General features: G+C 49.6%; 1 protein-coding gene across 2 annotated transcripts in view; it reads right to left on the bottom strand.

Moving 5' to 3' along the window:
* Nucleotides 1-13,125, bottom strand: part of PPIL2 (peptidylprolyl isomerase like 2) — a 39,178-nt gene extending 26,053 nt beyond the window's left edge. For both annotated transcript variants that reach the window (XR_743759.3, XM_010330462.2), the window contains exons 1-5: nucleotides 12,973-13,125; nucleotides 8,337-8,386; nucleotides 7,049-7,094; nucleotides 4,930-4,992; nucleotides 2,227-2,278 (exon numbers count right to left, since the gene is read on the bottom strand). Coding sequence is in view for 1 of the 2 variants with exons in the window: in XM_010330462.2 (XP_010328764.1) it covers nucleotides 2,227-2,278; nucleotides 4,930-4,992; nucleotides 7,049-7,094; nucleotides 8,337-8,386; nucleotides 12,973-13,004 (243 nt within the window). In the remaining variant the exon portion in view is untranslated. The remainder of the gene's footprint in view (nucleotides 1-2,226; nucleotides 2,279-4,929; nucleotides 4,993-7,048; nucleotides 7,095-8,336; nucleotides 8,387-12,972) is intronic.
* Nucleotides 13,126-16,426: the final 3,301 nt, after the last annotated feature.

Below are 16,426 nucleotides of genomic sequence, written 5' to 3'. Positions count from 1 at the left end.
CTGTTTCTGTTTCTTCTTTTTTCTTATTTCCCCCACTCCTGGTGGCGGGTCACGTTTTCAGTTTCTGCGGTTTGTCTGCAGTTCAGCTCTTCTACAGCAAACTTTCCCATAAAACAAAATCTGGACAATCAGAGGCAGGAACTGCCGGGGGCGGGGCTGTCAGAGCTATGTGTCACTCGGGAGCACCTCACTGGGGGCCACATCCCAGCAGCAGCTGCTAGCTGGTGTGGGCTGGGCCCAGCTCTGCCTACCCAGGCCCAGGGGAGATGCAGGAGGAGCATCCCTGCCCTCCATGGGTCCTACCTGCTGCTGGCCAGCCTAACTGACCACATCTGCTCCTCTACCACCTTCGTTCCTTCCTTTGTCATTTAACTACCCCCACCTTTCTACATCACTATAGGTAAGGAAGAGACCAGCAGAGGACCAGCATGGTCCCTATTCAGGAATAGGACCTGAGCAGAGACCTCCCAACACACAAAACAGGCTCCTTCTGAGCCCCCAAAAGTTACATGGGCCAACCAGCCCTTGGCCCAGGGACTCTTCTCAGAGGTTTGGCTAGCAAGTCTCTACTGATGCCCACAGGTCTGTCCAAGCAAGCCCACAGCAAAACCCCTTCCAGAGCACGCCAGGGGAGAGGCACAGGCACAGGATAAGGACACATGGGGCGCCCCTGCAGACTCACCCCAATATGACGCCTAGAACAAAGAAATGGCGATGCCTCACAGCGTGGCTAACTGCCAGATCAGGTTTTGTGGGTGTGGGGCCCAGCACAATCAACAAGTTTGGGAACCCCAAAGAGCACCTTTGAAACAAAACACCCAAAGTAACAAAATGCACCCCAGCTGCAACTGAATAAACAACATCCACCAACAGCAGAGGCCATGAGGGTAGCTGGGGACAGGAAAACCCCACCTACCCTACCTCGCCACCAGGCTGCTCCCTGAGGCAGACACCCAGCCACACAGGGCATAGGCAGGCAGCAGGGACTCCTGCTGAGAAGAGACACAGAGGATGACTTTCCAGACTGGGGCATGGACCCTGGGGGAAGCCCCTGGAATCCAATGTGGCTCCAGCAGCAGACGTCACAGAAACAGTCTTTTTTTTTTTGAGACGGAGTCGTCTTGCACTGTCACCCAGGCTGGAGAGCAGTGGGGTGATCTCGGCTCACCGCAACCTCCGCCTCCTAGGTTCAAGCAATTCTCCTGCTTCAGCCTCCCGAGTAGCTAGAACAATAGGCGTGCGCCACCATGCCCAGCTAATTTTTTTGTACTTTTAGTAGAGATGGGGTTTCACCATGTTGGCCAGGATGGTCTTGATCTCCTGTCCTGACCTTGAGATCTGCCCACCTCGGCCTCCCAAAGTGCTGGGATTACAGGCATGAGCCACAGAAATACAGCCTTTAAGTGACAAAGGCCAAGGAAGAAGACTGCCCTCCCTAAGGAGGTGAGGCCACAAGCCCCTACAAGCCCCCTACCCAAGCATCTGAAAGAGAAAAGCCATAGGCTTTAGCAGCTGGTCCAAGGACACTCAAAATCAGCCCCCTGGCCAAGTTCCCTTGTTTTCAAGAGCAGGAAAGCCTTGGAGGAGCACCAACTCCATCTAGAAAGAGTCCACAGAACCCTGCAGCCCCCAGAAAGTCACAAGGGTCAGAAGAGCTGAGACAGCACAGATGGGCTGCCAGCTTCTCCTACTGGCCTGGCAGGGAGGGGCATATTGTCCAGGGAACTCCCTCCCAGTGGATCCAGCACAGGGAACCTGCTGGAGTCCTGACCCTCCACCTCATTTGCACAGTTTGAGCTCTTGCCCCAGGCCACAGGAAAAAGGCAGAGGAATAAATGCAAGGAACTCCAACAGGAAGGGCAAGGTCACTGGTACAATACACGGGCTCTCCTTCAAGACCAAGCCAAATAATGTTCCCCCAAAACTGATGCTCACTACAACTGTGGCCTTACTTGGATACAACGTCTCTGCAGATACAGTAAGATGAGGTCATACTGGATCACGGCTATGGCCTGAGAAAAGATATGCACATATACGTATGTGCACAGGCAGGAAGCGTTTACGGAAAGGAATGGGTGTGGGGAGAGGAGGGGAAGACCGTTCCTTCTCACTGGGCCCCATGAATGCTTCTCTCCCATGTTCCTGCGTTCATGAAAACCACCAGAACAGGAGAGGCGAGAGGATGGCGTTCACCACCATCACTGAAACTCCTGCACAGCCACCTACCTCTCCATTGCTGGGGTTGGTCCCGTACTTCTTAAGCCATGGAACAATGTTCCTGAAGGGAAGAAGGAACAGAAAGCATCACCAGGGTGCTTAGGCGCCACCTGGTAACAACACTAGAGTCTTGCAGGGCTATTCCAGGTTAGAGGCCTGTGAAGGAGTCTCGCTTCACTTTAGGAGAGGAAGACTCCTCACCTTGTCTCAGGAAGTGGGGGGATATTTGTGGATACATGGGTTTCAAAATATGTTCAGAGTTACCATTGCAGTTATAGATAAACAAAGAAAACTACAGATGAAATGAGTAAGTAAATGGTTTGGGGTTTTTTTTCTTTGAGACAAGGTTTCACCTTGTCATTCAGGCTGGAGTGCAGTGTTTCGATCATGTCTCACTGAAGCTACCAATCCCTGGGCTCAAGCGATCCTCCCGTCTCAGCCTTCCAAGTTGCTGGGACTACAGATTCACACCCCCATGGCTGGCATGGTTCTGTGTTGCCCAGACTGGTCTCAGACTCCTGGGTTCAAGAGCTGCTCCTGCTCAGCCTCCCAAAGTGCTAGGACTACAGACATGAGCCACCACTCTGTGTCACAAATGTTGATACATCTGTAAAATGAAATGCTAGGCTAGTATCAAAAATTACACTTCCAAGCCAGGCACGGTGGTGTGTGCCTGAAATCTCAGCTACTTAGGAGGCTGAGGTGGAAGGATTACTGCGGCCCAGGAGTTCAAGACCAGCCTGGGCAACACAGTGAGACCCTGTCTCAAATAAGAAAAAGTATACTTTCAGAGAATCACACAGGGAAAAAAGCTCTCATCATAACAAAGTGAATAGATAGATCCACAATGTTGCTTGTTAACACTTCACCATGTTTACAGTGTTACTTCAATCATGTTACAATTAAGTTCACAAAAAATTAGTGTATTTTCAGTAGTTATCCTGGATAGTGGGGCTGTGGTAAATTTTTCTTTTCCTAAAGTTAGGCTGAAATTTCCTAAAAATTCATTTTCAGGCCAAGTGCAGTGACTCATGCCTGTAATCCCAGCACTTTGGGAGGCCAAGGCAGGAGGAGCACTTGAGGCCAGGAGATCAAGACCGGACTGGGCAACATAGCAAGACCCTGCCTCTACTAAACATTTTTAAAAATTAGACCAGGTGTGGTGGCTCACGCCTGTAATCCCATCATTTTAGGAGTCCGTGGTAGGCTGATCACGAGGTCAGGAGATTGAGACCATCCTGGCCAACATGGTGAAACCCCATCTCTACTAAAAATACAAAAATTAGCTGGGTGTGGTGGCATGCACCTGTAGTCCCAGCTACTTGTGAGGCTGAGGCAGGAGAATCACTTGAGCCCAGGAAGCGGAGGCTGCATGAGCAGAATTTGCACCACTGCACTCCAGCCTGAGCAACAGAATAAGACTCTGTCTCAAGAAAATGAAAAATAAATAAATAAATTAGCTGGGCGTGATGGTGTGTGCCTATAGTCAACATCTACTCAGAAGGCTGAGGCAAAGGATCAATCACTTGAGCCCAGGGGTTGGAGGCTGCAGTAAGCCATGACTGCACCACTGCACTCCAGCCTAGGCATCAAAGTGAGATATATCTCTTTTTCTTGGGTGGGGGGGAGTCGCAGCGGAAAGAGTCTCGCTCTGTTGCCCAGGCTGGAGTACAGTGGCACACGATCTCAGCTCGCTGTAACCTCCACCTCCCGGGTTCAGTTCAAGCGATTCTCTGGTTTCAGTCTCCCAAGTAGCTGGAATTACAGGCGCATGCCACCATGCCCAGCTAAGTTTTATATTTCTTTTTTTATAATTTTTCTTTTTTTTTTGCCCAGGCTGTAGTGCAGTGGTGCAATCTAGGCTCACTGCAATCTCCGTCTCCCAGGTTCAAGCAATTCTCCTGCCTCAGCCTCCCAAGTAGCTGGGACTACAGACATGTGCTACCATACCCAGCTAATTTTTTTGTATTTTTAGTAGAGACAGGATTTCACCATGTTGGCCAGGATGGTCTCGATCTCCTGACTTGGCCCTTTTTTTTTTTTTTTTTTTTTTTTTTAGTAGAGACAGGGTTTCACTATGTTGGTAAGGCTGGTCTTGAACTCCTGACCTCAAGTGATCCTCCCACCTCGGCCTCCCAATGTGCTGAGATTACAGACATGAGTCACCGCACCCAACCGACACATCTCTTAAAAAAAACTTTTGTTTTTAATTTTTAGAAAATGAGCCTGAAACAGAAAAATTACAGAAGTGTATGCTGGAATGCAAAACTGGGTATAATGCTTCCAAATACTGCACTCAAGAAGTAAACACCACAATTATGGTTCTGCTTTCATAAAGTGAAAAATATGCAGTTCATTACCATTTGAAAACAGGCGTGTCCAATTAGAACACCAGGACTCCCACGTGGAAGGGTGTAGGGTAGTGTACCCCATTCCAAGCAGTGACAGCAGCACCTGCCAACCAGAGCTGCCTGCCTTGGGGTCACGGCCATACTGCTGCCATGTCCCCAAGGCCCTAGCTGTTACCTCTCTGTCCCCAACAGGCCTACCCAAGGGTCCCAAGGCTGTTGGGACCAGGGGTCTGGCAACCTCAGTGCTGCCTGACTTGGCACTGCCCAAGACCATAAACCCCCAAGCTGGCCCAACATCTCCTTCCTTAATGGATGCTGAGAATCTCACATTTGTTAAACCAAAATTCAAGGAAAAACTCACAGCAAGTCAAAGACGACGCCATCAGGAGTGCAGACTGGGTAGACAAAAGGCTGCAGAGAGAGACTGAAAAAGAAGAGTCATTCCTGGTCAGCTGTCCAGCACCCTGGGTCAGGCTGTGGGCTGGCTGAGCCTGGCATGGGGACCTCCTGAGATGCTGTCCCAGGGAGCCCTCTCTGGGCAGCCTGGCCACTTCCCTCTCTCACCAACCTTCTCCCCCAACTGCAATAGTGGTGGTGCCACCCCTGGTGAAGGACCAGAGCAGGATCCAACAGGCAAGCTCCTGACATCGTGACAAGACTCTGCGTTTTCTCCCAACATGACCTGAAGGGCCAGATCTTCAAGGCACACTTTTACTCATAACCCCAGGCAGTTAAAATGCAACTCAGACACCTGCTGGAAGAACTGGACCCAAGGATGGAAGCACTTTTGCCACCTCAATTCACACCCACTCTGAGTAAGACCACATTCCCATGAGGCTGACGACAAAACCTGGGCTGGGGACAGAAATCCTAGCCAGTGATACCTGGGCCTCATTTGTCCACTGATGAGTGGGAAAAAAACCCCATCAGCCAATGTGGGGGAGCCTCCTGAGGGTCCCCCCAGGCCTTGCTATACGGTGCATGGTCCCCATGGCCCCTTTCCTGCTGCAATGGTGTCTGGCTGACCTGCCTCAACTGGGGTGCCAGATCCCCAGGAGAACTTGTCAACTCTCAAGGCTCACCCTGACCTACAGAAGCAGAACTCGAGGCATAAAGGAGGATGCTATGTAGACATACAGGTGTCCGGGGCAGATGTGACTACGGCTCAGGTTTGGGAAGACTCAGGCCTAAGAGGCCCACCAGATCTGTCCATTCCCACAGTCTCCCTCGCCCTGGGAGGAGCAACATCTTGGGGTTCACCAGGGCTAGGCCCACTTCTCCAACAGGCCCCCTTCTGTTCATATGTATACCAATTTGGGCCAAAGCAGCATCTGAGTAGCTCTGCGCCTGGGTCCCTACTCAGCCCTACCAGTGACCCAACCTCACAGGTGAGGGGGAAAAGGCCTAGGCCGGACACAGTGGCTCACACCTGTAATGCCAGCACTTTAGGAGGCCAAGGCAGGAGGACCACGAGGTCAAGAGCTCAAGACCATCTGGGCCAACACGGTGAAACCCCGTCTCTACTAAAAATACAAAAATTAGCTGGGCATGGTGGCACACCCCTGTAGTCCCAGCTACTCAGGAGGCTGAGGCCAGGAGAATCACTTGAACCTGGGAGACGGAGGTTGCAGTGAGCCAAGATCACGCCACTGCACTCCAGCCTGGTAACAGAGTGAGACTCCATCTCAAAAGAAAAGAACCTCACGGTCTCATCACTAATATGCTGCTGCTATGACTGCAGAGAACCTGGAGCAAGAGCAAAGCACTGGCCAGGCATGGTGGCTCACGCCTGTAGTCCCAACACTTGGGAGACCGAGGTGGGTGATCACCTGAGGTCAGAGTTCGAGACCAGCCTGGCCAATATGGTGTAACCCCTATCTTTACTAAAAATACAAAAATTAGCCAGGTGTGGTGGTACATGCCTATAATCCCAGCTATTCAGGTGGCTGAGGCATGGGAATTGCTCAAACACAGGAGGTGGAGATTGCAGTGAGCCAAGATCACATCACTGCCTGCCAGCATAGGCAACAGAGCAAGAGACTCTCTCTCTCAAAAAAAAAAAAAAAAGTAAAGCATTAAAGGCATGGACCCACTGTCAGACTGAGTTCAAGACTCAGAGGTACCACTTCCTGCATGGCACACCTGGGCAAGGTACTTCGCTCTTCTAAACAATGGTTCTCCAACCATGAAACAGGCTTAACACCAGAGTCTACACACCCTGAAAGGTAAGAATGAGGCTAAAAAGATACAGGATGTATTCAAGATGACTGAAAAGGAAAAAAAAGATACAGCATGTAAATATAGACACAATAAACAGAAAACACCCACTAGCCATCATCACGGGTGGGTTCTCCTTCTCCCCATTCAGGGAGGACCCATGTGGGGTCACAGATAGCATGTCATCTACATCCTCAGGGGGCAGATTCACTATCAGTATCAGAGAACAATTACAAGGAACAGTAAACTTGCAAAACTCTTACCTGCAGTGGTCAAAAGGTAAACGACGGAAATTTGTTTGTGGGAGATCTGTTTAAAACGAAATAAAAAACAGAAATCTTACTCTGTGAAGTATTTCATCTATGTGCTCCTACTAACAATTCAGTTATGACTTATGAAAAAGTCGGTGCAAATTTTTGAGTACAGCAATTGCTGTGGATTAAAAAACCTTTTAATAGATATAAACCAAAACACTTGGGGTACATAAAAAAAAATACAGGGAAAAGTTCATGATTTTTAACTCCCATTAAAATTATGACAATGCCCTTTTTATTGTAGTCTTGATAGTTTTGATAATTAAAAATATTATCATTCTTTTTACTCTTTATAAACTTGATAGAGAAAAAACATTTAAATATACATGTAATTCTTGCCGGGCGCGGTGGCTCAAGCCTGTAATCCCAGCACTTTGGGAGGCCAAGGCAGGTGGATCACGAGGTCAAGAGATCGAGACCATCCTGGTCAACATGGTGAAACCCCGTCTCTACTAAAAATACAAAAAATTAGCTGGGCATGGTGGCGCGTGCCTGTAATCCCAGCTACTCAGGAGGCTGAGGCAGGAGAATTGCTTGAACCCAGGAAGCGGAGGTTGCGGTGAGCCGAGACCGTGCCATTGCACTCCAGCCTGAGTAACAAGAGCGAAACTCTGTCTCAAAAAAAATAAAAATAAAAATAAAATAAAATAAAATAAATAAATAAATATACATGTAATTCTTTTTAAATTTTTATATTTGAGACAGTCTCGCTCTGTCACCAGGCGCCAGGCTGGAGTGCCGTGGCCTGATCTCGGCTCACTGTAACCTCCGCCTCCCAGGTTCAAGCAATTCTCCTGCCTCAGCCTCCCAAGTTGCTGGGACTACAGGCACGCATGGGCCACCACATACAGCTAATTTTTTTTTTTTTTTTTTTAAGCAGAGATGGGGTTTCACCATGTTGGCCAGGATGGTCTCGATCTCTCGACCTTGTGATCTGCCCGCCTCGGCCTCCCAAAGTGCTGGGATTACAGAAGTGAGCCACTGTGCCTAGCCTGTTTTTTTTTTTACTTAGCTCCCAGCATTGAGGAATATTTTAATCTACATTTTACAAAAATCACCACTAAGATGAAGCTTGTTCTTCTTTCTTGAATGTGTTTCTTTTGTGAACTGTGTCCTCAGCCCATTTGTCTACCATAGTTTCCATATTCTTGTTTATTTTTACAGCTCACTATATCCTGAAGACACTGTTCCTTAATACCACTCCCCCAAGGAAGAACAGAAAGACTGCATGTCTTACCTGGTTTCTTGCCACCATAAAAGTGAGTGTATTCAGCACAGGTAATATACCTGAAAAAGAGAGGAAGATAATGCTACTACCACCACCTTTATAAAGAGGACAGAGTCACTGCAAGTGAGTAATCTTTCCTCATTTAGCAAATGCTTATTAAACACCTACTATGGGCTGGGCACGGTGGCTCACACTTGTAATTCCAGCACTTTGGGAGCCCAAGGCAGGCAAATCACTTGAAGTCAGGAGGAGTTTGAGATTGCCTGGCCAACATGGTGAAACCCCGTCTCTACTAAAAATACAAAAATTAGCCAGGTGTGGTGGTGGTGGGCGCCTGTAATTCCAGCTACTCAGGAGGCTGAGGCAGGAGAACTGCTGGAGCCCATGAGGTGGAGACTGCAGTGAGCCAAGATTGTGCCATTACACTCCAGACTGGGCAACAAAGCAAGACTCTTTTTCAAAAAACAAAAACACACCTCCTATGTGTCAGGCATACAGTGATAAACACAACAGACATAGGGGCCAGGCACAGTGGCTCATGCCTATAATCCCAGCACTCTGGGAGGCCAAGGCCGGAAGATCGCTTGAGTCCAGGAGTTGAAGACCACCTGGGGCAACAAAGCAAGAATCTGTCTCTACAAAAAATTTGAAAATTAGCCGAGTGTGAAAGTTTGCACCTGTGGTCCCCGCTACTCTGGAGGCTAAGGCAGGAAGGAAGGTTAAGGCTGCAGTGAGCTGTGAGAGCGCCACTGCGCTCCAACCTGGGGTACAGAGGGAGACCCTGTCTCAAACACAAACAAAAAAAAAAAACACACCACCTATAGAGGAGCAGTGGACGATGCGAGAAGCAGTGAGTTCCAGAATGAACCAGGAGGACCTCCTGATGGACAGGAAGTGGTAAGAGGTACCAAGGCCAACTTCCTGAGATCTGACTCGGGCAAACTGAGCAATGGTGTGACCACTGAAATATGAAGGATAGGGAATCTTAACTTTAAAAAAATAAAAAATCTGGCTGGGCACCGTGGCTCACATCTGTAATCCCAGCACTTTGGGAGACCGAGGCAGACAGATCATGAGGACAGGAGATCGAGCCTATCCTGGCTAACATGGTGAAACCCCATCTCTACTAAAAATACAAAAAATTAGTTGGGCATGGCAGCAAGCACCTCTAGTCCCACCTACTCAGGAGACTGAGGCAGGATAATTGCCTGAACCCAGGAAGCAGAGATTGCAGTGAGCTGAGATTGTGCCACTGCACTCCAGCCTGGTGACAGAGCAAAGCTCTGTCTCAAAAAAATAAAAAATAAAGGCTGGGCACGGTGGCTCATGCCTGTAATCCCAGCACTTTAGGAGGCCAAGGCTGGTGGTTCACGAGGTCAGGAGTTCGAGACCAGCCTGGCCAACATGGTGAAACCTGGTCCCTACTAAAAATACAAAAATTAGCTAGGTGTGGTGGCAGGTGCCTGTAATCCCAGCTACTCAGGAGGCTGAGGCAGGAGAACTGCCTGAACCTGGGAGGTGGAGGTTGCAGTGAGCCAAGATCATGTCACTGCACTCCAGCCTGGGCGACAGAGTAAGACTTCGTCTCAAAAATAAACAAAAAAATAATAAATAAATAAATAATCTATAAAGTGAGAAAACAGACTTTATTTCTTAAAATGGGTTACAGCCTAAAGTGGCCATCCCGCAGGCTGGAAGCATGGCCTCCAGCTGAATCCCAGAGACAGGCACTTTGAAGTAGGCGGGGCTGGAGTAGGAAGAGCCTTATGCTGAAGAAGTTAGTTAATCATAAGTATTCGGGCCGGGCGCGGTGGCTCACGCCTGTAATCTCAGCACTTTGGGAGGCCGAGGCAGGTGGATCATGAGGTCAAGAGATCGAGACCATCCTGGTCAACATGGTGAAACCCTGTCTCTACTAAAAATACAAAAAATTAGCTGGGCGTGGTGGCGCGTGCCTGTAATCCCAGCTACTCAGGAGGCTGAGGCAGGAGAATTGCCTGAGCCCAGGAGGCGGAGGTTGCGGTGAGCCGAGATCGCGCCATTGCACTCCAGCCTGGGTAACAAGAGCGAAACTCCGTCTCAAAAAAAAAAAAAAAAAAAAAAAAAAGTATTCAACAGGTTAAAGGATCTCTGAATATTCATAAAGATGGTCCTCACATATGCATAATAAATAAATATGCATGTAACCTATGACTCCTGTTCTCTTTAAGGTGGAGACTTAACATTTAAATGTATTATAAGTAGGCCTTATCATCAAAAGGTCTTTTAAAAATCTGACGGCATGCAAATGAGCAGCCTCTGTAAACTGGCCAGGGCCTGTCCATGGTCGGTTGTCTTATCAGGAGAAAGTTACAGAAATCAGTCTCTTGTCCAATCACAGCTGCAGTTATTTATTTACTTTTTTTTTTGAAACAGATTTTCGTTCTTGTTGACCAGGCTGGAGTGCAATGGCTCAATCTTGGCTCACTAAAACCTCTGCCTCCCAGGTTCAAGCAATTCTCCTGCCTCAGCCTCCCAAGCAGCTGGGATTACAGGCATGTGCCACCACTTCTGGCTAATTTTTTGTGTTTTTAGTAGAGACAGGTTTCTCCATGTTGGTCAGGCTGGTCTCCCACGCCCAACCTCAGATGATCTTCCCGCCTCGGCCTCCCAAGTGCTGGGATTACAGGCCTGACCTACTGAGCCCGGACTAAAGCTGCAGTTATGACTGGTAGAACAGGGGTTCAGTTAGTCCATGTCTGCTAACGGACTACAACTGTTTTAATATTGCTTATCTGAAAACCAGTGCTTATTTAGCTGCTACAGAAAAAGAAAAACCTGTGGCAGTTAGAATACAGTTTATTCTTTAAGTTTAGGAGTGGATGACTTAAGCAGGGAAATCGTCTGGCAAGACTGTGGGTTCTGTTTATAATTTGGTGTCTTATTGCCGCAGAGTCTGTTTTGTCAATCTTATGATCTCTACTTCAACATTAATTCTCATCAGCTGTGTCCAACTCGCAAATGGGAGGGAGATATAACAAGGTACATCTGACCTCCATCCCATCAAGGCCAGAAACTCAGTTTTAAGGTTTTCATGGGGTTCTCTTGGCCACAAGAGTGTCTGTTCAGCCAGTGGGGAGACTTGGGATTTTTAGTTTACAGAGAGGAACAGGCTCAGGAGCTGAAAATCAAGAGTTCTGTTTAAGGCACATTATTGAGACATCTGTTAGTCCTCCAGTGGAGATAATAAGAAAGCCGCTTGGGAGGCCGAGACGGGTGGATCACAAGGTCAAGAGATCGAGACCATCCTGGTCAACATGGTGAAACCCTGTCTCTACTAAAAATACAAAAAATTAGCTGGGCATGGTGGCACGTGCCTGTAATCCCAGCTACTCAGGAGGCGGAGGCAGGAGAATTGCCTGAACCCAGGAGGCAGAGGTTGCGGTGAGCCGAGATCGCGCCATCGCACTCCCGCCTGGGTAACAAGAGCGAAACTCCATATCAAAAATAAAAATAAAAATAAATAAATAAGAAAGCCGCTAACTACAAAAGACTGGGGAAAGCAGCTTACAGATTACTGGAAAATTATATTACCCACAGGGAATGTTTATAGAAAAAAACCTATGAGGTCTGGGAGAAGGGAGGAGGGTCCAGAAAGAAGACTGGGAAAGGAAAGGCCGCTGGAAAACAAAGAGCATGTGAAATCCCAGATACCAAAGAAGGGCTTCAGAAGGAGGGAGTGGTCAACGGTGTGACATACTGTTGAGAAGCCCAATAAAATGAGGACTGAATACTAGATTTAGCAACAAGAAGTCGCTGGGAACCTGACAAGAGGAGTTCTCGAGTTGAAACTCTGACTTAAATGGTTTCAAGAGACTCAGAAAACAGCATGAAGCCTCGGGTCTCTCACTTGTTCCGAGAGAATCAAAGAAAACACGGCGGCAGTGGGAGGGGAACTGGGGCAAGGGGCACGGGTGGATTGTACTGTGTTGCATTATCGTATTGTTTTATTTATTTCTGAGGAGTCTCGCTCTGTCGTCCAGGCTGGAGCGCAGTGGCTCAATCTCGGCTCACTGCAATCTCCGCCTTCCAGATTCAAGCGATTCGCCTGCCTCAGCCTCCCAAGTAGCTAAGATTACAGACGCCGGTCACCACGCCCGGCTAATTTTTGTATTTTTAGTAGAGACGGGGTTTCACCATGTTGGCCAGGCTGGTCTTGAACTCCTGACCTCAGGTGATCTGCTCGCTTTGGCCTCCCAACGTGCTGGCACCCACCCTGGTTTGCTTTAAATTGGAAGGCTCTGCAGCATGTGTGCAGGCTGATGGGCATGAACCAGAACACGGGGAGACCGGATGTACGGAAGAGGGAGACTACTCACTCAGGGGCAAAGCTCGCGAGCAGCTGGGGGCGGTCCCGGCAGAAGCAGAGTAAAGGAAGACCCGACTGCGCTCGGGCCCGCAGCAGACGCCATCGGAGCCGCGGGAGAGCGCGGCGGCCCGAGGGTCAATACCCAGCCAGAAGCGAGGGCGACGGCTTCCGGGAGGAAATAACCTTTGTGCTGGGCTCCCGGGACTAGCTGAGAGGGAAGGCGACTGGCGCACAGTGCGAAACACACGGGTCACTGAGGCAGAGCGAGCCCCTGCTCCCCACTGCGGTTCAACTTACATCTTGTCCTTCTGGTGCTGTCGCTTCCCCATGGCGGCGCGGCGGCGGTGGCTAACGAGCAAGAAAAAGCAACCGCTGAGAACTCAGACCGTGGAGCCGCGGCGGAGTTCAGTGGTCACTTCCGGGTTTCGCGGCCCGCCCCGGAAACGGAATTCCGGCGTGCCGGGCTCTGTTGTTCGCTACCGCCTGGTGCGCATGCTCGGAAGGGTCGGCTGCCGAGGCTGGGTCCCCCCACGTGCGTTCTCTCCCGCCGGCGCCTTCCTCAGCCTCGAAGCCCCATCTTCTCGAGGGGTCTCTCTCTGGACCGCCTCCTTTACCCGCCCAGCGACGGCTCAGGACCATTCCATATTGAGTTCTAAGTCTTATTTATGTATTAATTTTTTTTTTTTTGAGGCGGAGTTTCGCTCTTGTTACCCAGACTGGAGTGCAATGGCACAATCTCGGCTCACCGCAACCTCCGCCTCCTGGGTTCAGGCAATTCTCCTGCCTCAGCCTCCCGAGTAGCTGGGATTACAGGCACGCGCCACCATGCCCAGCCAATTTTTTGTATTTTTAGTAGAGACGGGGTTTCACCATGTTGACCAGGATGGTCTCGATCTCTTGACCTCGTGATCCACCCGCCTCGGCCTCCCAAAGTGCTGGGATTACAGGCTTGAGCCACCGCGCCCGGCCCTATGTATTAATTTTCGAGGCAGGGTCTCGCTCTGTCGCCCCGGTTGGAGTGCTGTGGCGAAATCACGGCTCACTATGGAGTTAGTCTCCCAGGCTCAAGCGGTGCTCGCACCTCAATCTCCTGAGTAGCCATGGGCGCGCACCGCCACACCCGGCTAATGTGTTAACTTTTTGTAGAGACAGGCTCTTAACAATGTTGCTCAGGCTCGTCTGGAGCCCCTGGGCTCAAGTAGTCCTCCCATATTGGCCTCCCAAAAAGTCCTGGGATTACAGGCCTCAGCTTCCACACCCGGCCAGCACTCAGGTCTTCTCCAAAGTCCTCCTGGAGCCTCAAGTCCCATGAACCTCCACTCCATCCCTTCCCGCCTCCGCGGCAGACACCTTCAAAGTTATGTCTGCTCTCGGTGTCTACGCGCTCACTTCTCATTCTCCCTTCACACCGCGTCCCCACCGCCTCCAGGCCCCTCGCAGGCCCGGCAGCAGGTGGCTCATCAAGCCTAGAGGTCCAAAGCCCTGCCTGATCCCTTCTGTCTCTTCTGCTAGATCCTTCCCTTGGGCCCCTGTCTACACTCAGGCCCTGCATGATCTGGCCTAGGCTCCTAATTTTTTTTTTTTTATCTTTCTTTCTTTCTTTCTTTTCTTTTTTTTTTTTTTTTTTTTTTCTTTTTTTTTTTTTTAAGACGGAGTCTTAGGCCAGGCGCGGTGGCTCAAGCCTATAATCCCAGCACTTTGGGAGGCCGAGGCGGGTGGATCACGAGGTCGAGAGATCGAGACCATCCTGGTCAACATGGTGAAACCCCGTCTCTACTAAAAATACAAAAAATTAGCTGGGCATGGTGGCACGTGCCTGTAATCCCAGCTACTCAGGAGGCTGAGGCAGGAGAATTACCTGAACCCGGGAGGCGGAGGTTGCAGTGAGCCGAGATCGCGCCATTGCACTCCGGCCTGGGTAACAAGAGTGAAACTCGGTTTCAAAAAAAAAAAAAAAAAAAAAGACGGAGTCTTGCTTTGTCGCCAGGCACCAGGCTGGAGTACAGTGTCACAGTTTCGGCTCACTGCAATCTCTGCCTCCTGGGTTCAAACAGTTCTCCTGCCTCGGCCTCCCTGGTAGCTGGGACTACAGGCGGGCACCACCACGTCCAGCTAATTTTTGTATTTTTTAGTAGAGATGGGATTTCACCATGTTGGCCAGGATGGTCTCGATCTCTTGACCTCGTGATCCGCCCGCCTAGGCCTCCCAAAGTGCTGGGAATACAGATGTGAGCCACCGCGCCCGGCCTCTCCTAATTTTTCTTTATTCTTTTTTTTTTTTTTTTTTTTTTTAGACGAAGTCTTGCTCTGTCACCCAGCCTAGAGTGCGGTGGTGCAATCCCGGCTCACTGCAACCTCTGCCTCCCAGGTTCAAGCAATTCTCCTGCATCAGCCTCGTGAGTAGCTGGGATCACAGGTGTGCGCCACCATGCTAATGGCTAATTTTTGTATTTTTAGTAGAGATGGGTTTCACCATGTTGGTCAGGTTGGTCTGGAACTCCTGACCTTGTGATCCACCCGCCTTGGCCTCCCAAAGTGCTAGGATTACAGGCCTGAGCTACTGCGCCCGACCCTAGAATCCTAATTTTAAACGCCACTTGTATCCCATGACTCCCAATACTAAGTTGCCAGCACTCCAGGCTCCTGATCTCCACTTGGGTAACCACTGATCTCAAATTTAACATATCTAGCTAGGCGTGGTGGCTCACGCCTGTAATCCTAGCATTTTGGGAGGCTGAGGTGGGTGGATCACTTGAGGTCAGGAGTTCAAGATGACCAGCCTGGCCAACATGGTGAAACCCCATCTTTAAAAAAATAATAATAGCCGGGCGCGGTGGCTCACCTGTAATCCCAGCACTTTGGGAGGCCGAGGCGGGTGGATCACGAGGTCAAGAGATCGAGACCATCCTGGTGAACTTGGTGAAACCCCGTCTCTGCTAAAAATACAAAAAATTAGCTGGGCATGGTGGTGTGTGCCTGTAATCCCAGCTACTCAGGAGGCTGAGGCAGGAGAATTGCCTGAACCCAGGAGGCGGAGGTTGTGGTGAGCCGAGATTGCGCCATTGCACTCCAGCCTGGGTAACAAGAGCGAAACTCCGTCTCAAAAATAATAATAATAATAATAATAACAACAACAACAACAAAAAAGAAAAATACAAAAATACAAAAATAAAAATAAAAATAAAAACCAGTTGTGGTGGAACATACCTGTAATTCCAGCTACCCTGGAGGCTGAGACAGAGTACCTTGAACTGGGGAGGCAGAGGCTGCAGTGAGCCAAGATCAGGCTGCTGCACCCCAGCCTGGGCGAAGACTGACTCTGCCTAAAAAATAAATAAATAAATAAAAATAAGTTAACATGTCTGGTCAAAGCAAAATTTTTAATCCTCCCTCTTCTCCCACTCCCCACTCTGCTGAGCAGTACCATCATCCACCCAGTCACCCAAAGCCAGCTATCCTCGCCTTATTTCATGGCTGGCTTCTTATTCTCTAGGGTTTCACATAAGTGTCACCTCCCGAGAGAGACCTTTCCTGACCACCCGCTTTCATGCATCTCCTATAGAGTTTGTCGCAGTTTGTCACAATCTGTAATCCTGTGTAATTCAGGCTAGGTACTGCCCTCCCCAACACACCCCCGCCTCCATGACACACATGCAGTGGATGAGTTGTAGCTCCTTAAGGGCTGGAATCTTAGGCCCATCATGGTGGCAGCACTGTGATCCCAGCTACGTGGGAGGCTGTAATGGGAGGA

Source organism: Saimiri boliviensis, chromosome 21 (genome assembly GCF_048565385.1).
Source record: "Saimiri boliviensis isolate mSaiBol1 chromosome 21, mSaiBol1.pri, whole genome shotgun sequence".
Lineage (NCBI taxonomy): Eukaryota > Metazoa > Chordata > Mammalia > Primates > Cebidae > Saimiri > Saimiri boliviensis.
The sequence above is the reverse complement of the archived record's forward strand: the minus strand, read 5'-3'. Positions and strand labels throughout refer to the sequence as shown.